General features: G+C 46.2%; 6 protein-coding genes across 6 annotated transcripts; 2 read left to right on the top strand and 4 right to left on the bottom strand.

Moving 5' to 3' along the window:
- Positions 1 to 991: 991 nt before the first annotated feature.
- Positions 992 to 2,385, bottom strand: F5891DRAFT_1004477 (glutathione S-transferase). The gene is made up of 8 exons (XM_041360352.1): positions 2,155 to 2,385; positions 2,047 to 2,110; positions 1,975 to 1,978; positions 1,759 to 1,897; positions 1,646 to 1,698; positions 1,347 to 1,583; positions 1,134 to 1,287; positions 992 to 1,085 (listed from the first exon to the last, which is right to left on the bottom strand). Exons 1-8 carry the CDS (start codon positions 2,208 to 2,210, stop codon positions 1,016 to 1,018), a joined length of 777 nt encoding a protein of 258 aa, XP_041231775.1. The 5' UTR covers positions 2,211 to 2,385; the 3' UTR covers positions 992 to 1,015.
- A 6,446-nt stretch (positions 2,386 to 8,831) lies between these two features.
- F5891DRAFT_1182418 (uncharacterized protein) lies at positions 8,832 to 9,418 on the top strand (the record flags this gene model as incomplete). The annotated part of the gene is made up of 5 exons (XM_041366164.1): positions 8,832 to 8,897; positions 8,924 to 8,964; positions 9,018 to 9,068; positions 9,116 to 9,215; positions 9,260 to 9,418. The coding sequence occupies 5 exons, from the start codon at positions 8,832 to 8,834 to the stop codon at positions 9,416 to 9,418; spliced, it is 417 nt and encodes a 138-aa protein (XP_041231774.1).
- Positions 9,419 to 9,523: 105 nt separating this feature from the next.
- F5891DRAFT_1182417 (uncharacterized protein) lies at positions 9,524 to 10,253 on the bottom strand (the record flags this gene model as incomplete). The annotated part of the gene is made up of 4 exons (XM_041366163.1): positions 9,524 to 9,760; positions 9,813 to 9,893; positions 9,943 to 10,002; positions 10,074 to 10,253. The coding sequence occupies 4 exons, from the start codon at positions 10,251 to 10,253 to the stop codon at positions 9,524 to 9,526; spliced, it is 558 nt and encodes a 185-aa protein (XP_041231773.1).
- Positions 10,254 to 10,996: 743 nt separating this feature from the next.
- Positions 10,997 to 11,877, top strand: F5891DRAFT_916938 (uncharacterized protein; the record flags this gene model as incomplete). Its single annotated transcript, XM_041373725.1, has 5 exons — positions 10,997 to 11,142; positions 11,204 to 11,330; positions 11,379 to 11,603; positions 11,667 to 11,792; positions 11,839 to 11,877. Coding segments are annotated over 5 exons (663 nt in total), but the record flags the coding sequence as incomplete, so codon positions are not given.
- A 2,369-nt stretch (positions 11,878 to 14,246) lies between these two features.
- F5891DRAFT_1004472 (uncharacterized protein) lies at positions 14,247 to 14,578 on the bottom strand. The gene is made up of 2 exons (XM_041360351.1): positions 14,548 to 14,578; positions 14,247 to 14,487 (listed from the first exon to the last, which is right to left on the bottom strand). Coding segments are annotated over exons 1-2 (222 nt in total). The 5' UTR covers positions 14,549 to 14,578; the 3' UTR covers positions 14,247 to 14,266.
- A 1,446-nt stretch (positions 14,579 to 16,024) lies between these two features.
- Positions 16,025 to 16,801, bottom strand: F5891DRAFT_1182415 (uncharacterized protein; the record flags this gene model as incomplete). The annotated part of the gene is made up of 1 exon (XM_041366162.1): positions 16,025 to 16,801. The coding sequence occupies one exon, from the start codon at positions 16,799 to 16,801 to the stop codon at positions 16,025 to 16,027; it is 777 nt and encodes a 258-aa protein (XP_041231770.1).
- Positions 16,802 to 20,543: the final 3,742 nt, after the last annotated feature.

Raw genomic sequence — 20,543 nt, 5'->3', positions numbered from 1 at the left:
TCTCATCGTCAATATTCACCGCAATGAGTGTCACCCACGCACTCAGATCCATCTCTCTTCGTGCACCTCCTTTTCCCTGCGCTCCTTTTCTCGGGTCCACGCCACGTGTTGACAACACCACTAGGAAAGTCGGCCGCGTTGTCTGGAATGCAGCTTTTGGTGGTGCAATGGTCTTCTGGGCGGGGAGCTTGATATGTGCTGGAAAGGCGACCCATTGAAACGTTGAAGTTGGATTTCGCGCAGCATTGAGTACGTAATGTTCAACTCGTACACAGATTGTTCAACATGTGTTTGTATAACTTGGGTTTCCATCGATATGAGTTTACTGACTACACGAAACTCACCAATCAGTCTCTGCACGAGGGCGTCTTGTCCGATTTTCACTAGGGTCGAACGTTGTTACTTGTCTCGACAACTCTTAGCATTTGCTTACGGCGAATGGTGAATCCGCATCAAGGGCATGAAGCATCCGCTTCAGCGTGAAGCAGAGCTTGCTGCTGCTGAGCAAGTCATAAAATGTAAAGGTCTACCTCAGAGTTTTCCCTGATATTCCAGTTTGCGTCAAGGTCTGGTTTCCTTACATGGACTTTGACTAATGTTTTCGACGGAAACGAAACTCATTGGGTGAAGGAAAAGGGACATTCGACTTCGGCCTACTCTTTGAGTTCTCTCTGGCACGCTTCGTGAAGCTCATGTATGTGCAACGTCCCCACCGGTCGCGTCATATTTTGGATCAAAGAGAATTGGCACGTGAAGGAGGACATCTCACACGCCTCTCTTCTACTCATACTCACTCTTCATGAATCATAGCTCTACGACAAGCAGCAAGCCCCGAATGATCATGCAATCTATCACACCTTCATTGTCCCCTAGCCTACTGGGAATTTAGTACCTCCCACCGACCAACTTTAAATTTCATCTCCCGCAGCACAAACAGTTGAGACCCCATAGCGCTATTTTCATCACTTTACAAATACAAATACATTTAACTTTATTAGATTTCTGCATGTCTCGCTCAAGGTAAGCCCCTCCCGCTATTAATCGCATTAGCCACCTGACTCGTGTTCGGGCGATTAAATGCATAACTACGAGACATGTAAGTCACCCCGCCCCCATCGGAAACATGCACTCACCGCTCATAACTGTCCAGATACAGTTCTTCATCACTACAAGTCTTCTTAAACGCAGGATGCTCGAAAAGCCTCCCTAGCCAAGCTTCGAATTTGGTTCCTCGCGGCATTTCAAACCCGCGGTAGTGCTTCAACGCATTAGTCGCTCTAAATATCCCTGGAGTCACGACCTTGAGTGTCTTCCATTACCATCAATGAGTAGAAACTAAGACCCACATGGTGCGACCACGACGTCCGCCAATCCCAAATCGCCACCTTCAACCCAAAGCCCTGTCCCCCCTACCTCTCTTTCCGCGCGTTCGAAAAGCTCGACCAATGATTGAATAGCTGCGTGAAACTCTCTCCCTCCAGAAATTTGCGCCTCTGGATCTTGAGCTTGAAGATACTTGTAAAACGCGGGCACGAGCATTCGGCTGATATGATCTGATTGGAGCCGGACGAGCGCTTTCGCATCTGGCAAAAGAACAAGATATATGTAAGTGAGCGCCTGAAAACCTATGTTGGGTTTCACAAACATGGATCTGTTGATGGCGGGAAGAGGCTTCTGTGCGTTGACTTTGCAGCGATACTTGGTGATCATCACCCGGTTTTAGCAATGTTGGGATTCTGTGTGTGGGATGAAACGTACTCTTCGAGAAAGTCGAGGATGACGGTGCTTTCGTTGAGCGCACGAGGCGGATCGAAAGTATTGAGCATGAGCGCTGGGACTAGGCCTTTTGGCGAGACATTTAGTAGTTCTTGCGATTTTTGATAGGGATCGACTTCGTCTGCCATCCATCAAACCAGGCAAACAGTCATTGTCATCACCATAGTTGTTGCATCGATGATCGGCACGCTGACTCACAATACTAGATTATGATCACCCTCGATCAGTCTGCCCTTCATTCAAGTACGACTCGCGGAAAGATTCTCTCACTTTGTAAGGAATCTCGAGATATTCAAGCGCAGCCCATACGCGTTGTACGAATGGGCAAAAACAGCTTGCGAAGAGTGTGATGTCTTGGTCTTGAGCGTGTTGTTCGACGGTTTGGAGAGCTGTCCGGTGCACGATCGGTGGTAGACTTTGCCGGAGTCGGTCATGGCTGTTGTGAGGGTCAGATTGTTGATGACGGTGTGTAATTGGGGGCCGAGTACTATTGCAGAACCCCTGGCCCGTGCAGGCGTAGGGTTTAAATATGATCAATGTGGAAAGCTATGCTCTCAAATTGATCTGGGACTGGTTTAGGAATCTAGAAGGCGGTGGCTATAGCATTATATATGTTTGTGTGTAAAGTATAACATCACCAAAAGTCCAAAAACCTGACGCCACCTGATTAGGGATTCTGGTCCCGTGGTTGTCTAGCTCATGTATGGCGAGCACAGATCACCAAATATCACTTTCATATTCACAATCAGGCTGAATCATGCAATAGATGGAGAATGTTCAGGCTGACGAGTACATGATAAGTCGGTTGTCATAATGAAATTTTAATGATGCACTATGATCTACTATGCTATACCACCTGCAGCCCGACTGATGCCTGATATACCTGGAGCTAGCTAATGTAAGGCCACCAGTGACTCGGCAGATGCAGCAAGAACTTAGGCCCACTGGCAAGACATCACCCTATGTTTGATGGCCATGCAATGACAATTGTGGGATAGATACAGAAGCTAGGATAAAACCTATGAGTGCCTGACATGAGTGCGGAGAAGCAAAGTTGGTGTGAGCAAGTTCGCCAGTATAGATTGGAGCAACTCTGTGAATGCAGGTACGAAAGTTGAGGATTGATACACAGGAAAAGCAGATATGATCCTCACCAGTTTATAAGGCGCCATATCCCTCACGTGCAAGAAAATCATCATCTAGCTCCTCATCAACCCAAACTTCATTCTCTTCATCGTCGCCTGGGTCTTCATGTGTGCTCCCATCACTGTCATGATCATCCACAGCTTCATCCTCCATGTCAGACTCTTCCGGGTCAAGCTGAACGTCTTCTTCCTCATGTGATGGCACAGCACCGTCGTTCCGCAAAAACTCATCCCACTTTCGTGTTACTTTGTGACCAACACCACCTCCTCGGAAGCGCATGAACATATCGCGGTCAACGAAACTGGGTAGACGTATTAGCAGAGTGATATCAATATATAGAGAATACATACTGATTCACGTAGAAATACTTGAAGTCTGTATTGTCATCATCCGTAGCACATCCAAACAAAGGCCCAAGCCGAGTGTCAGTGTGTCCGTGTTCAAATCCAGGAATCAGATGTACACCCCGAATTACTTGGTCAGGGTCTACAAAACCGAAGCCTTCAGGGTCATCATGCTTGAAGAATCCAATGCGGTAGAGTCGTTTGGCTGACCACCCAGCTTTGTATTCAATGTCACGCCCGAACCAACAAACAAAAAGCACATTCATACGAGTTGGGGCCCATATGCTGGTGGCACCCTGAGCATGATACCAGACATCAAGATCAAAAATCTTGACGACGCGGGCATACCAATAAGGGTGTCGGTCATTGTCGTTCTCATGCGAGAGCATCAGGACATCCGCATGTGTTCGAGGATTGATTGAGTCTTGCTCTCTTCGCATATCATAAGTTGTATAGTTGATCCGCAGTACGCTGTGCTCGCGGAGTTGGTTGTTGACAATGATCACCTGATTCCTGTCCTCATCAGAGAAATTGTGCTCGTCACCAGAGTAATCTATGCCACGGAGTCGTGCCAGTAAGTGATCCTTAAGACGTGGAATGAAGTCCTACAAGGCCATGAAGTTAGTAGGGGATGTGAAAATACTTTGGGTACTCACCTTGATTGCCGGGTCGTCATGCTCACCAACCCATGCAAATATATCATGTGAGCATTTCGGATACTTTGATATGTGATAGTGTGCTGAGGGTGATGTGCGTTTGCGTGCTTCTTGCTGCGTTACAGATGCCAGGGTCTTCTGACGTTGATTTAGCACCTTTGCAACAAGTCGTTCACGAGCTTCCAGGCGTGTCATCGTTGCAACCATGGTCTTCTTGTTCTTTGATGTCCTTGGGTACCATCTCTTGACATGTCGATGCTCGAGTTCGCCCTAAGCAGGGATATAAGAGAATGATACTAGATAATCAATATGAAACATACTGGCTGTGTAGTATAATTGTCCGTCGTGCCCCTTTGCCTAATTGTGTTAGCATAATCTCCTAGCGCATGAAATTTATATGTCGAGATATTGAGGGACTTGTACTTTGGTCCAGCCTTTCTCTTCCCTGGAGCGGTGGACATTACATTTTGTTTCGCAGCTAATGCAGCCTCTCGACGACTTCGTGCTGCATACTTGTCAGGAAGTTCAGTTGTGAAGTAGTAATTGCATGTAGTCTTGTAGAACTTGCGAACAGGATTGACCAAGTATGACGGTGGCAATATCGAAAAAATCCAGTGTGTCGGTGGTATGCATCCGAAGCTTCGCATATGCGTGCCATGATGCTAGGTCAAAGAGAAGGTCAAGGATTATGGTATTGTGAGGCTCGGGCAATAGATTCTCAAATACAGCCATAGCACACTGACAGAAAATTCAGATGATACGCGATATCAATGGTATGGCTACTGACCTGCAGAAGATCCTCGAAGTCTCGAGCGGCCAATTTTTTCATGGCTGAAGCGTTATGGTGAAAGCGGCGAATTGTTCCTCTACCAAATGTAGGGACTCCTCTGTATCTAGAAAGGATATTAGCATACATAATCTGCAAGTGGGCGAGTGCCTTTGGCACCGATGCATCACATCAAAAAATGACTTACCGTTCATTTAGCTTCTGCACTGCCATTCCTCCAGCTGCATGCAAGATTCGCATCAGGTGTGTGAAAAGTGCTTTCCAAGCGCCGATCTCGAACTCATGCAGTTGGTCAGTCACAAACAGTGAAAACATGTCGATGCCATGGTCTGCTAGTCGTGCAGAAAATGTGTTCTAATGATAATTATCAGTCAGTGTGAATGTTAATAGGCATATAGTAGCACTTACACGAATTGGCACGTATGATTCTTCGTTAAGAATCGCCTTGACACGACTGCCGTCCACTGGAGCTCCAATTTCGAAGATCAATTTCCGAGCCTCTTCCACTCGTTGCCGTTCGTCGTAGGCTATCAGTGCGCTCCTGTGTGACCCGGCGCCTCATGTCTAGTACCATTCCCATCATATGAATGTCGGTCTTCTTAACAAGGCAGCGAGGGCATGGACGCTGCCCCAAAAATTTGATACTAGTGAGCAGTATCCTCGAGTAATGCATCAATATCAGCCAAGTAATGTCAGGTAGGACTCACTTTTCTGGATAATCTGCGGAGTATGAGAAAAACCGAGGGAATACCCTTCGTGTAATCCCATCACTACAGTGAATAACAATACCGTGCTTATATGCTTCCACAAACTTTCCATCAAGAATTAACTCCCAAATTGCGTGAACCAACTCGCGTTTGAGGTGCGTGAACGTGCTACTTGATGCTGGTTCACCAAATATATCCACATAAACGTCTTGTAAATTATGTGGCAGCTGCAGGTAGGTTCAGTAAAATATGTTTGTAAAGAGATGTATACATACATTGGGAATATATGCCAAGTGGTGACACGCACGAGCCGTAGGCTTTCCTCGTGTATATTTGGACTGATTACCGAAGAATAAGTAAAGTGGCCAGAGAGATGCATCTCCAAAGCTTGCTAAGTGGGTGGCGTCTGACCAGACCATTAGTGAGGCAATGACACGCTCGAGTTTGTCATCAGGATCTCGGGGAAGAGCATTCAGTTCTTTGTAAGCGTTCACCATTTCAGGGGAGGCATAGGATTCAGAGAAAACTTCCAGTGTTCGATTATCTGGGGTATTCCAGTACTGGCGGAATGGAGTCATGTTGAAATGCAGTGACACATCATCCTCGAACACGCGCATGATGATATCAACTAGAGAACGGTGGTAAACGCCAGGGATTGCGAGCTCAGGAGCGTCGGTCTCTGATGGGAACTTAGCCTTCTCGTTGGGTAAGCGGATCTTGACAGTAGACCTTTGCCAGCCGTAATGTTCGTGGAAGGGATTGGATCTACCATCAAGGTAATCGTCTAGCCGTTTGCTCTCGCGTGTGTGATTGAAACCAACTAAGTCAGCCTGCTTAAAACTGGGATCACGAAGGAACTCAGCAAGGCGATTGAGTTCAGTTGCTGATTTTGCATTACTGCCAGAATAGTGCCAGGCCATCAAGAGGGCTGATGACAGATTTGTGAATGCTCCAAACAGATCGTCATCACTGATTTCAGGGGAGGAGACTCCTGGGTGCACTCTGTGAGGGGTAGCGCATGCACCCTCAAGGGTTGGAGCATCTGTGACGCCCTCTAGTGTGCAGTTAGCTTCTGGGGCCAGAGTGGGGCGCATTGGATATATGCTGTACAGACCGAACATATCCGGTTGTGTTTGGAAGGGTATAGGCTGGGGAGGATCAGGTAGATCAAAGGGTGGTGGTGACGGCTGGGGTGACGAAGCAATGCAGCTTTGGGGAGCTTCGTTCTCATTAAGGGCATATGCGACGAGCTTCACAGGCCTTTCTACCCGACATGCCTGCATGTCGCTGTTGAACAATTGAAGGCATGTGTGCAAGGTGTGTACGTGTGCCCGGAAGATAGTCAACGAATCGACGTGGCATGCGAATAGTGCGTCCAGAACGTTTTGATGTGATCGTAGGGGCTGGAGGTACATTTGATGGATCACCAATATTCTGGAATTGGTAAGTGCATTGTAAGATTTGGCTCTAACGATCCAGACAAAACATACCTGATCTACCACAGCTGTATCATCATCCACATCCATCCCGCTATCATCCATTGCCCTTGCTTCACCATCCCTCGCTTCCTGCATCACCTCCTCCTGTTCAATCCGAGGCCGTTTTGACCTCCTTCCATCGTTAGACTTGTGCCGTTTGATGGCACGGTGTAAAATGTCCGAGAGCTTCAGAGCTTTGTTCTGCAAGCAGCGGGAACGATGCCCAGAGAGCGATCTTTGTGTGTGAAAGGTCTTACCACAGGCAAGGCAGGGCTGCTCCATCTTGACCGAAGAGTTGAAAGGCTCAGACTCGGAGCGATGCGACTCGGACAGCGGCTGAGGAACTTCGGCCCACTCGGAGCTATTGAATAAGATTCAATGTTAGTCCTGGGTCGGATCAAAGCTGATAATATTAATATTAAATATATATATCGTATGGAAGCGTCAGCCAAGATAAATAATATTTAGCACTTCGCTCTCAATGTGGCAATACCCCCAGCGGCGTTCATAATGCTAGCCTTTCGGATCTCACTCATGACCGATCGCTGGTGGTGGACCGCCTCAACAACGTTACCTGTGCCTGCCTCGCCCTTGGTGCGGACGGAAGCAGCGCCTTATGAGATGCGACGAAGGGCCTTGCCAGTGGAAGTCGGCCAGAAGTCAGGCCGGAAATAAGATAGATAGCCTAGTACAAGAAACGAAGTCAGTACACATAGTAGGTAGTAGGAATCGATATGATAAAAGTTAAAAACTGTCAGGCTTAAATGCTCAGAGTCGCCTCCTAGAGGCGTGTCCTCGCAGCCTGACAGCCTCTGGTCCAAGTCGCCTCCTAGAGGTGTGTTGGACCAGGAAGTGAAGTGCAAATATAATAAAAATAAGAATAAAAAAAAAACTCACCGGGTATCTTCGTGTGCTTTGAGGGCGGGATACAGGAATGGCAGGAAGGCTTGAATGCACGGAGCAAATCCGACCCGGATTTGAACGGAGCGTCGGCGTTGAAATGACACTGAGGGACAGGACGACGTTAGTGTTGGTGATGCAGATGAATTGAAGGGACGATCTCACCTCGCGACCTTGGGTAGCAGCAGTCGCTGGTCAGGACGTAATCTAGATAGAGAGTGAGCAAGAAAGAAAGAAAACGGTCAAAATAGGTGGATGTGGTGGAAGGGGAAGCAGCGCTCCACTACTCAGCCTCGGGGCGGGGACGGGCCATACCGGGCTTCGTAGGGAGGGGAGTTTAAGCAAACCGAAAAGAAAGGACGCTCACCGATACTACAATATCCAGCGCCCTGCTCTGTCCCTCAGCCCACAGGAAACAGCTCGAAGACGAGCTCCTGCATACTCGGAGAGGTGGAAGAGGCTGCAAAAGCCGAAGAGACGCGCAAGCAGGAGGAGGAGGCCGCTGCCGCCAACAAAGAATTGTAGATGTCGAGGATGGAGTTTCTGACGAAGTCCGAAATGTTGCATGTGACTTTTCAGAAGTCCGCCGGCAAATGCCGGTCAAGCAGTAAATGCGTCAACATGTACAAATAATGAGGGAATCAGCGTCCGTCCGTCCACGCCAGCCTGTCCCGTCCGTCCCGTCTGTTCTAATCAATTGAGTTTGAGTCTTAGCGGACCATTTATCACTCCTGCACAACGGGTGCCATCTGCTCAGGTGCAAGTAGAACGGGCTGACCCTGGCCTGACGAAAGCAACTGTCTGGACTACTAAATGTCCATGATCGTAAGTTTTTTTCACCTAAATGCACGCATATATTGACTAATATTGCATATTAGCCATACAAAAGATGTCTTTCGCATTGCACCTATCATCGAGGATGCACATGCTCACTTGGACAATGATTCTAATGCAGACGACACACAGTACTCTCTTAGCTAACATGTAAGTGATATTTTTGTGTTTATTTACTGCTAACAGTGACAAGATCCAAAGACATGCAGGACCAGATGCTCCGGATGTTCAAGAAGATCATTACAGGCGCCCCTTACCTTAAAGAACTCGTAAGAGGTTAGATGCCGGGATACAGACCCTGGGTGAAGGTTTAGAACTGTGGCGCGGATACTTCCAGTAAGCTCAGGATCTCTGTGGCGACACACATTTGACCAACATACAATTATCAGGAGTGTTCACCCTACCATTGGAAAGAACATTGATGTGTCGACAGCGGTCATGTAAGCAAGCCTGTCTCACTTAACACTCATGTAAATCTAAATCTCAGGTTCAAGCAGGGTAGCTTTCAGACCGCCGCTCTTGCTGTTCTCAAGCAGAACAATGTTCATGCACTGGACCTCTGCCCAGATTTGCCGCAGTTCAGGCAGGTGAAGAACTTCTTCAAGGGCATTTCTGTCACGCTCATCCACAGGCTGGCAGGTTTCAGACCGCCGCTCTTGCTGTTCTCAAGCAGAACGACCTTCATGCACTGGACCTCTGCCCAGATTTGCCGCAGTTCAGGCAGTTGAAGAACTTCTTCAAGGGCGTTTCTGTCACGCTCATCCACTGGCCAGGCCTCGAAAATATTTGAGGATTGTATCTTCGACATTACCCATTGTTATCAGCCCAACAGCATGCACCTTCGTTAAAATACTGATTGTTGTTACACTAGTACGGTGAGTTTATATACAACAATTCACATCCCATGGTTTTCAATAGCGTTACAGATTTCATGAAGAACTTCATTTTGCCTGTTGATGATTGTTTCGATCCTACTCATAGCCTCACGCACTCCAACAACTTCCTGCATGACCTTCGCCACCAATCCGCCTTCAAATATTCCGATCTTCCTGCGTTTCTCAGGCGGAAGTTCGATGATAGGTACTGACGTTGCTCGTGCGTTAGTAACGTCACGACCTAAGTTGCATGGGGTCTGCATGTAAGTTGTGAGTGCATCGGCTGAAAAATTGAGCCAGCACACTCACACCATTATCTTCAGATCTTTTTCGCTTTTGATGAGATTCATCAGCGTCTTCAAGACCATCTTGACTTGGAGCTTCTAGCTGCTGAAATCGGAGTCATCAAAGCAGCTAACTATAATCCATAGATACATACTGGCTCCAGTTGTTCGTGCTGTTCAGCTCCAAGTTGAAATTCATCTACAAGCTGAAACGCCTGCTCATTGTTAGGAGGCCAGTCATCAGGTTCGAACCCTCCGGATAGCGTATCATGCTTATAGCATCCACATGAATATACTGGAGCGCCTTGCCCATGGCCAGGATGCCTAGTGCATCCCTGGTGCTTTCTGGAGTAGACCTGTTTGAATGGTTCTCAAATAAGTCAGCATTCGCTAAGATTGCCTCAAGCCCATCATTGAAGTCGCTGGGGTGGGAGTCGTTGCTAAGGGTGTCACAGTCAGATGACATGTTTCTTGCTTACTCCGTCAAGTGTAAGGCTTTTAAATTATTGGGACTTAGCCTGACTTGTGCTCCATTTCAGAAATTCTTTTGGGTCATTATTGACCCTGCATTGTAATGTGTCACTCTGTCGGATCCCAAAGTATGTGGAGCATGGTGAGCTGAATTATATCCATATAGATTTATTGATTCATTGCTTAATAACTAGCGTCTCGTCACTCCCCACTTTTTATTGTAAGGTAATGATCCGGATTAGCACCCCACCTCCCTTCCCTGAAAAAAATCCTGTTTCAGGAGTGGCGACCTTACCTGGGACGAAAATGGTTAAGTGTATGACGTACCTGATGGTACCGCAACTATGATAATGCTACTAGTAGTACTAGTGTGGTGGTCAGTGAGCGTTTGATGCAAACGTCTTCCCACATTTTCTCTCATGTCTGCTCACAGATCTTCCAGTGCGGCCACTCGCTTACTGACACCATCCGAATTGGACAGTGGCTCTGAGTCTGAGTTGGCCTCCAGCTTAGATGCCTCGTCGCCACCAACACAAGATCCAAAGGCCAAGTCTAAAGCAAAGCATAACAAGTAAGTGGTCGCACAATAACCTGGTATACTAACTGAGCTGATCTATTATATTCGCAGCACGGTAAATAACCAAAGGTAAGTTGACTTGATGATATGCAAAAGGCACTGCGTCACCTTTTACCAATAGGAAAGGCAGCATCACCGCGAGGGAACAGTGCTTGCACTTTGCACGCTGGATCCCTCGTGCCATCGATATGTTTTGTAGCTTAACTGATACATTCCGTATTGCGATGCTAATGGAAGAGGAAGAGGCTTCTAAGGTGTCGGGTCACTCAGAAGATGAAGATGTCAAGGCGCAGCGAGACCAAGTCCTGTCTTACGTGTATGACTTTAGACATTCCATTATTTTCACTTCCTAACTACCATGTTTACAGGGGTAAAGATGCCCAAGAACGACACATGAGAAATTACTCAAAGATCTTACTTGGAGCCCCATACTTGCGCAAACTTGCGCATGGAAACGTCAAACAACAGACGGAGCTGCACGCTATCCTTACTGAGGTAAGCCTCTGGTGATGTACCCTTGGTGATCTTACCTCTAAACCTAAGAAGATGCAAGTCATTATGGGTCAGGCACGCTCTGACAACGCTAGCCACCTTAAGAATTGTGTAGCGCAGTATGCAGCCCCAGACCCTTCAGACAAGGGGCTGGAACCTCCGATTTACGCTGACAACAAATCCCGCGCATTACTTGGTGTGAACCACCCTCAACTCGCTGCAATGCTGTGCCCTATCAAGCATGCAAAAGCATATCATGAGGACCCTAAAAAGTACGTATGAATTCTATGATTGTTCATCATCTTATTGACGACTTTCAGGGTACAAGCCAAACTTCAGAATGGGGTTATCAGGATTCACTCCGCTGCATGGCCTGCATTTATATATGAAGGTACTCCGCCAGGAAAAGACTTCGACCCAGACAATGTTCAGGAGGGATTTTCAAAGGGCTATTATTTGAAACGGGTAAGCTTACTATTACCTTATCAACAACATCTCATGTAGTATTTAGGTTTTTCATCACATATTTACATCTCCATCATCTGCGCTCGTTCCAGATGGAGAGATTATTCCGAGTCGTGGATGTAATGCCAAGTTACACGGCATGGAAAAGGTTGAGCCTGAACATATTGCCTATGCATTCGTCCAGGTACGTGCTCTAATATATTTCAATGACTATCTAACAAATGTCATAGAGCCGATTCAGTATTGCCACGCGCGACAAGTGGCATGAAACCGATGGTTGCTATAAGTACAATGAAGCATACACCCGCTTCATCAAGGCAATCAGAGAGGCACCTGATCAAACATGGGCAGAGTCGCTGCTTCAGTGGTGGAACCAGTTGAGTACCATTTTTGCTCTTACCTTGGCATCGCACTAATTTTGTGAAGAACAGTATTTAGTAACAAGCATGGCTTCATCGTGATTGATTTGACCGAGGATGATGAAGACGATGACCTTGTTGTCATGCAGAGACAGCACGAAATGTGCATGGTGGCTGTGCATCAGAAGGTTCGAATCTACTCTATCATTCTCCAATACTAACTGCCTCTAACACTCAGACACGATTGCCCGAGAATGCAGCTGCTACCCCAGCTGCTGCCGTCGCTGAAGACACTGCTGTGCCCCCAACTTCTATGCGACAATCCAAGGCTGCTGACCCACCAATTCCGCCCCTCGCATCTCCATCTGCGACACCTAGTTCCATTGACCCAGAGTCTCTGAAACGAATGTTGGGGGAGTTTCAAGATGACGATCCTCTCACTGAAGATGAGACTGACATGCCTGCTCCATCAAAGCGTGCTAGGAAGGCTTGCAAGACTACCACAACCTCAAAGAAGACACGCAAGGGCAGAAAGTGATGCGTTCAGGTTGGTTCTTACTCCTATTGTGCCTAGTGACTCGTCTGAATGAACAATGCAGTTTTGACATGATTATGCCCTCCTCTCATTCGTTGCACATCATTACTATCACTCTCGGAGTGTCTCATATTTGCTCAGCATCTTCAATATTAATCCTACTTGCTTTCTGCCGCACTGCGACCATCCTCAGTTCAAGTTGTACTACTTCCCTGGTTATGAGTGTTTTTACATGTTCAACTACTACTGTACGAGCAGAATGATATGTGCTTATATTGTATGACAGATCTGATCAGGCATCAGCAGGAACTAGCATATAGGTGAACGTTCAGCAACTGAGCGCGTCTCGTTCATACAATACCTAGACGATGGAAGTTCAGCAGGACTTAGATGCTGGCCAACAGATGATGGGATGTTCAGGAGATGACTGGTGATTGAGAGTCAAACGAGTTTCTAAGTCTTGCAATATCTAGTTTGGCATGACTTAGACGCAGCCACCAGACAATACGACATCGAGCATCAAACCAGTTTATGGGCTTTACAACATCTAGATAACGAAAGGTGAGCATGACTTAGATATAGCCAGCGTGTGGCGGAAAATTCAGCAGGATGATGGCCAGCGAGCAGAAAGTCAGTTTTAGGAGCAGACATTATCTGGACAAATTCGATCTGGTGGTACCTGGCCTGTCTGATGGATCTGTTCCCCAGTGTTGTCGTATGATATGGCAAGCGCTTGCCATATCTAGATTTGGGACTTTTGGTGATGAAGCTTGCGAGGTAATAACATCCTGAAATCACTCTGTGAGCCACGTTTGCGTTATGGTGCAGCGCCCTAGTCTGAATAATCAGATTGAATTTCATTTCTTGCCTATGACTCTGGAAGGTTGGCTAGTGTAAATGCCAAGCAGTCATACATTGATGGCTCTATATCAAGCGGTAAGCAGAGTGCAAAAGTGAACGTTTGAACTGTGGCGCACTTGTTGTGCTGTACACACTTTTCCCCCATGAATTGCAGATGTGGCCTCTGGGCCATACAGCGTTCAATCGCCGAACTGAAATGTGAACCGAACGCAACGTCCGGTTCAGTGGTTCCAACTCCAACTCCAACTCCAAGGCATAACTCATCCTCAAGATTTATGCACATCCAACGGACATTCATCAACAACCATTGTCAACATCAGTGAACCCGTGAGGAAAGTAGATAGCAATAAATAACAATATATAGTACATAATCGCAAGAACTAGCATAATTTTGCTATAGACAATCACATTGTTATGTTTGACCTTATAGAGGAAAGACGCGTCCCTGATTATCGTATAAAATGTTATGAAATGCCATAATGAAAGGGAGGTTCACAACTCCGAAGCATCAAATAATTGACATGAAAATATAAAGCTTTACAATGCTTTATCTAATTGCAAAATTTACATGATATCTGCGAGAATGATACTACCTGGAGTAAGTTAGACAGAACTACCAAAAGCGCCAGCATGACAGATTGCCTGCAACAACCTGCCATTTTGTTACCAGTACCAAATTATTCTCATCCTCAGCACTCGTTTTATGAAGCAAATTAATTTTATTTATATTTAAATACTACATATGTAGTTACAGGACAAAAAGAAAACAGGAAAAGATAGCAGAGAGATGAATGAAAGGAGGGACCAAGGTCAGCAAGGAACCACGAAAAAAGGCCAGCAAGGAGCCACGAGGAAAGGAAAGGAAAGGACCACCATGAACGGCTAGAGGAAGGAACCATGAGGGAAGGACGGACCACCACGAACGGCCAGGAAGGAACCACGAGGAAAGGAAGGGCCATGAGGAAAGGAAGGGCCACCACGAACGGCCAGGAAGGAACCATGAGGAAAGGCCAGGGAGGAACCACCACAAACGGCCAAGGAGGTACCACAAGGAAAAGGCCAGGGAGGGACCACCACAAATGGGAGGAATGAAGATGCTGAGTTGAGAGGTGGTGGTAGTAGCGGTGAAAGAAGGATTGAAAGGAACTTGCATGTAAATTTCCGTCCTGCGCAAACAATGACAAATCAATTTCAACCACTTGCGCTGGTCACATGATTTGAGGTTGTCCGAAAATTCCAAGGTAAAATTTGAGGCTGAGGTGATAGTCACGTGCATGATTTTGGATGACATTGTAATTCACGCAATAGATCGAACGATACGATTTCATGGTGAGCGCTATTATTTTTTGATCTATACAATACATCTAATATTTCCTAGTTATTTTAAAAGGATTCTACACATATTCTTGTCCCCCCGTTCCACACTACCTACGTCCACTTACCAGACGGCACTTCAGTCTCAAAAAAAATAAAAAACAACCCCAAATTTTGGCCGTTTTTCTGTGATGCTGTTGGCGCACTCGACGGAAGTCATATTCATGCGTCGCCCCCTGCCTTCGAATGCACTGTATACTGTAATCGCAAAGGTTTCGTTTCGCAGAACTGTTTATTTGCTTGCAACTTCGACCTCAATTTTGTCTACTCTTTGACTGGGTGGGAGGGTTCAGCTAATGATTCTCGGATTTATGAGGATGCGCATGCGCATGACTTCCACATTCCACGACAGAAGTACTACCTAGCGGATGCAGGATTCCCGCTTTGCCCTGAACTTCTTGTGCCATACCGTGGTGTCCGTTACCACCTCGCGGAGTGGGGCCATGCAAATATCAGGTATGTTTTTCTAACTTCTTCATTTCTCTAACTTATATTTTGATGGCAGGCCCGTCAATAAAGAGGAGCTCTTCAACCTACGCCACACATCTGCATGAAACGTGATAGAGCGCATTTTTGGTGTCCTAAAACACCGCTTTCACATTCTCCTTTTGGCACCAGAGTACCCCCTCGACACTCAAGCACGAATTCCTGCTGCATTGTGTGCAATCCACAACTTCCTATGCCTACATGATCCCAGTGAGGATGAAGAGTCGCGCGGCGAATCATACGCGTCTGAGAACCCTGATTTTCAGGGACAAGCTGATGACGATGACGATGAAGAAATGAACGACAATAGTGGTCATGCGGTGAGTGGTCGCGCAATGTGTGAATGCATTGCGCAAGCAATGTGGGATCAGTATCAGGATGTCATACATGAGAGGGCTTTGTTGGACTCAGGTTCAGACTCGGAGGTATCAGACGCGTTGGACAAGAGCGAATTGGAAAGCGTAGCCTAGAAACACATGTAATTCGGTACGGAAACAACAAGTACTCGGTATGGAAACAGCTAGTGCAGCTAGTGATTGAGTATGAAAAAAAGAAATGAGTGCATGCGAGATTGAACAAATGGCAGGTAAACTATGTACATGGCGCTGGCGGCACAGTTACAACTGCAGACGGACATATGGCACTTGTGGTGCTTGCGGGACCTTCTGAAATCTATACTGGATCATGTGCTGGATGAATGCATACCGCATGTCTTTGTCATCGTTTTGAAGGTATATGTCGGTGACAGCCGGGTCATCTGCAAACATGTGCATGACAATGACCCTCTCCTGCAACAGATAGTAGTCTGCGTCTTCCCCGTTCAAGATATGCAAGGCAGTGTGTCTCTGCTTCTCCAGCCTTTCCGCATCAGTAACCATATTCTTCTCGATCACATCGGTGAGACGATTGATGGACCCTTGCATGCCCACAACAGCTGCAGCTGGCGTGATCTTGGCTGCTCTTGCAGCGCTGGTCATCATTGCAGATTGGCCACTGTCAGCGCGTGACTGGGTTGCACGCGACTTCTGTTTCTTTGACGCTCGAGCCTCAGATTGTTGTGGCAGTTCAGATGTCGATGAAGGTACTGTGGATGCGAATGTGGCCACATCATCATGGAACATGGATGTGGCATTGTGTGAGCGCTTTCCAGTACTGGAGGTTGTAGAGATAGTTGGTCGAGTGGCAGCACTAGACAGGGGAGGAGGAGAAGTGATGGTATTGGTCCCAGACATAATGACGTCACCACTTGTGCCAGCAGCAGCACTTGTGGAGCTAGTAGATCCGCCACTCATGCCAGTGATGGCACTCATGGAGCTAGCAGATCCAGGAGCCTGAGCTCCTGGGGCATCCACCCCAGGCTCATCGTCAATGGAGGGCGCGGTGTAGGGATTCATTTCTGGTTGGGCTTGTAGAGACTGTTTTTACCTTACCTTATGTTGGCACTTTTGTAGCTTATATAATCAAGCAATCTTTTCACCAGTTACCAGTATGAGTCTGAGTGCTCAGCAGTTTTCTATGATATTTCCTCTCCTCTGAGCCTTAAGCCTAGTCCAGAAACTCTTTAGGGTCGAATAGCAGCTAGGTTCTGCAAGACCCAACATACAGTGACTCAAAAAGGAAATGCACAGCATGACTAATTTGACGAATTGTCGTCTCCCTCCTCCTCCTGCGCAGTTCATGTCACGATAGTAGGCTCTAGAGAAAGCTAGAAGTCCGTATGTACTAGAGTAGGAAAGGAAATGTAGTGTAATGTATCATCTGAAATGTAGTAAAGCAATTGATGTGAAAACCTCTGTGCAATTCATTTTTGACAGTTGCAGCACTGCGAAAACATTGAGCATACAGAGATCAAATCAAAAGATAATGCAACAAACCTTTCTAATATTTGGTATGACCCCCTTTAGCATTGAGAAGAGCCTCAACACGACGTGGCATGCTTTCATACAAGTTCTTGATGTAGTCCGTCTCGATGTTACCCCATTCCTCCACTAAAGCGGCCCATAGCTCTGTGAGATTGCGTGGTAAAGGGGTCCGAGTGCGCACTCGACGATTCAAATAGTCCCAAATGTTCTCGATGATGCTCATATCCGGGCTCTGTGCAGGCCAATCCAGCTTATCAATCTTCTTCTTCCGGAACCATTCTCCCGCCAATTTCGAAGTATGCTTCGGATCGTTGTCTTGCTGAAAATAGACGTTCTTTTTGTTGATGTCCAGGTCGCGGAAGGTCCCCAGCAAGTCATCATTGAGGATTTCGACATATAACTTGGCATCCATGTTGCCCTCGATGCGGGTAATGCGGCCCAATCCCTCTGCAGTTAGACACCCCCAAACGATGACATTTCCACCACCATGCTTCACAACCTTCTTTGTGTAGCGCTCATCAAACTCTTCCCCAGGCTTCCTCCAACACCACGAACGGCCGTCGGAGCCAAATAAATTGAATTTAGACTCGTCTGAGAAGACAACTGACATCCAGTCTTCTGCTGACCAATCAGCATGAGCTTTCGCCCATGCTAACCGCTTCTGTTTGTGAGCTTCTGTCAAAAGAGGCTTTGTACGGCGTACGTAGGCATTGAGGCCACATGCCTGAAGTCTCGTTCGGATGGTTTGAGCATTGATATCGGGGAAATACTTCTTTTGCAGGTCGGCAACATCATGTGCATGAGTGCGTGCCAGTGCCCGGACTGCGAAGCGAGCATCATTGGTCGTGAATTTGCGACGACGACCTGATTTAGGCTTGACATCATAGTAAGCTTCACTTTTAGCAAAGCGTTTCACGATGCGGCCAATTGTAGTGCGGTGGAGTTGAAACTTTTCAGCGAGGTCTCCATCAGACATGCCAGCAGCTTTGTCTCGGCAAATTCGAGCTTTCTTTGTAGGAGTTGTGTATTTTGTCATGGATGACTAGTGACAGCAAGGGTGTAGAATGAGTCTGCAAGTGGTGCAAGTGTGACGTTGTGCGGCAATGAGCCGACAAACACATTTTCTGTAAAGTCACACTAAACCTAAAAATGAAATGCACAGCATTCTCTTCACAAATATCTGGACAGCTCTCTCAGAAAGCCAAGTATCACAATAAAAGCATATGGTATTGAAAATATAGACCTAGTACACTACACTGCAACAAGTGGAACGACACAAAATGGTCTATTGCTCGAGTACGAGGAGGAATAGGAGAAATGTCGATGCTGTGCATTTCCTTTTTGAGTCACTGTATTGTTCAGACTCACCATCTGAATTGTTGTACCTTCAACTGGAGCCCACCGCGAGGGTTTCTTGTGTTTCTAGGCTCTCTAAGCTCTCCAATCATCCCCCAAATTCGCCTATTATCCAACCACAGTCATTCATTACCAGCTTCTCCCACATTCCCACTTTTCAGCATCTTCTCCTCCTCCCCAGCGCATTGATAAGCATTTTTCCCACGCGTTTTTCGAGCAGATCTCTCGCAAACTTAGGGTCATATTCCCCACGTCCGTACGATCATTTTGAGCCCTGGCTCATCGAAATTGGAGCAGTAGTTGTGGAGATATCGAGTTTTTGGTGTTTTTGAGAAGTTGAGGAGAGATAAGGGTTTTCTGGGTGCTCAAAGGCCTGTCTCATCTAGCTCTTTTGGCCATTTACCATCCCTCAGTGGCTCTGTCCATTGCCCCAATCCACTTTTTGATAGGACCAGCCCTTGTTGCCCTGCACCATACCCCTTCCTCCTCACCTCATCTTGGTGGATGGATATATCACTTTGGGCTATAGCCCTAAAACTAGTATACATCCATTAGCTGAATTATCCATATCCAAATAGATGTATCCCTTGGTGGATCCCAAATGCTAGCATACACAGCCGCATTTTTTGCACTTTTGAAACTCAGCTCCAGGATATATTCCATGTGTGGTAATTCATAAAACATACCCATTTTGGTGGCCTGCAGCCTCCTACATTATTCCCACACTCCGCATTTTTTGTATTTTTAGCTATACTGTGCCTACATCAGTTAAAAATAGATTGCTTCTCATATTAGGGCCTCCCCACATTATCCCCACACCGCATTTTTAGCCACCTACTGTGGGAATTTCCCCACTACTCCAAAAACATCACTCATTTTGGAAATCTCCACAATATCAATTATTCCCACACCCTCCCCACCTCACTGCAGCTTCACCACCACACCACAATAGGTCCCTGTGCATATATAAGTAGTAGTTTAGTATATATATGTATAATATAATATAATAGACTGCTTTTTTGTTTGTTTATGTGACTGCTCCTCCTCTAGGGGCAATTCAACATAGGGTAGGGTATAGAACACTTTCGCATTTTTGCCCCTTTGGTGGGGAAGTGTTCTATGACATTCAGAACATGTTTATGAGCATATATGAGTAGATTCCCATCTTTATTTCACCCCCTGAAGTGTCCTACATCAATAGATATAGCACATATGCAAGAAAACACAGAATATGTTCCCATTCAATTATTTCTAAATGAACAGACTTGTAAAAATGATTCCCAGCATCTTTTCAACAATAGGAACAATGTATCAGGAGTACAGGACCATAGGACAATATCCTGCTGCATGGTGTAGCCTCCCTCTCCTGGTGGTTTACCCCCTGTGAAAATTTTTCCTGTAGGACCGGACCTCAATTGAGGTAGGGGGTCTATTCCTATGTATATTTGGAGTAGATTTATCATATAGCTGGCCCAGAACACACATAGGATCTTGCTATAGAAACAAAAACATGAAAAATCACACTTTTGACATTTTTGACATTTTTCAGTATCTTACTCTTGCATAGATGATCTAGCCTGTTCATGTATCATTAGAATAGCATATATACTTGCTTTTTATGACAAGGATCAGCCCTACATAGGGCGCAAATTTGAGATCTAATGTAAAGAGGGTATTTCTACTGATAAGAAACCTACATAGCAATCAAGCCTGTGATAAGTAATCCGATATCTGGAATACCTCTCATATATGTCCCTAATGATGAATCTGAAGTTTTAGAAAGATCCATGAAGGACTGACTGAATGACAAGTAAAATGACATATGTGTAAAAAGTGACAATTGATATCTTTGTACACAAAGTCCCATTTATATATGATACAGGTCAAATATTTCATTGAAAATATGTGGAATACATAG

Source organism: Suillus fuscotomentosus (assembly GCF_016647785.1).
Source record: "Suillus fuscotomentosus strain FC203 chromosome Unknown F5891scaffold_5, whole genome shotgun sequence".
Classification (NCBI taxonomy): Eukaryota; Fungi; Basidiomycota; class Agaricomycetes; order Boletales; family Suillaceae; genus Suillus; species Suillus fuscotomentosus.
The sequence above is the reverse complement of the archived record's forward strand: the minus strand, read 5'-3'. Positions and strand labels throughout refer to the sequence as shown.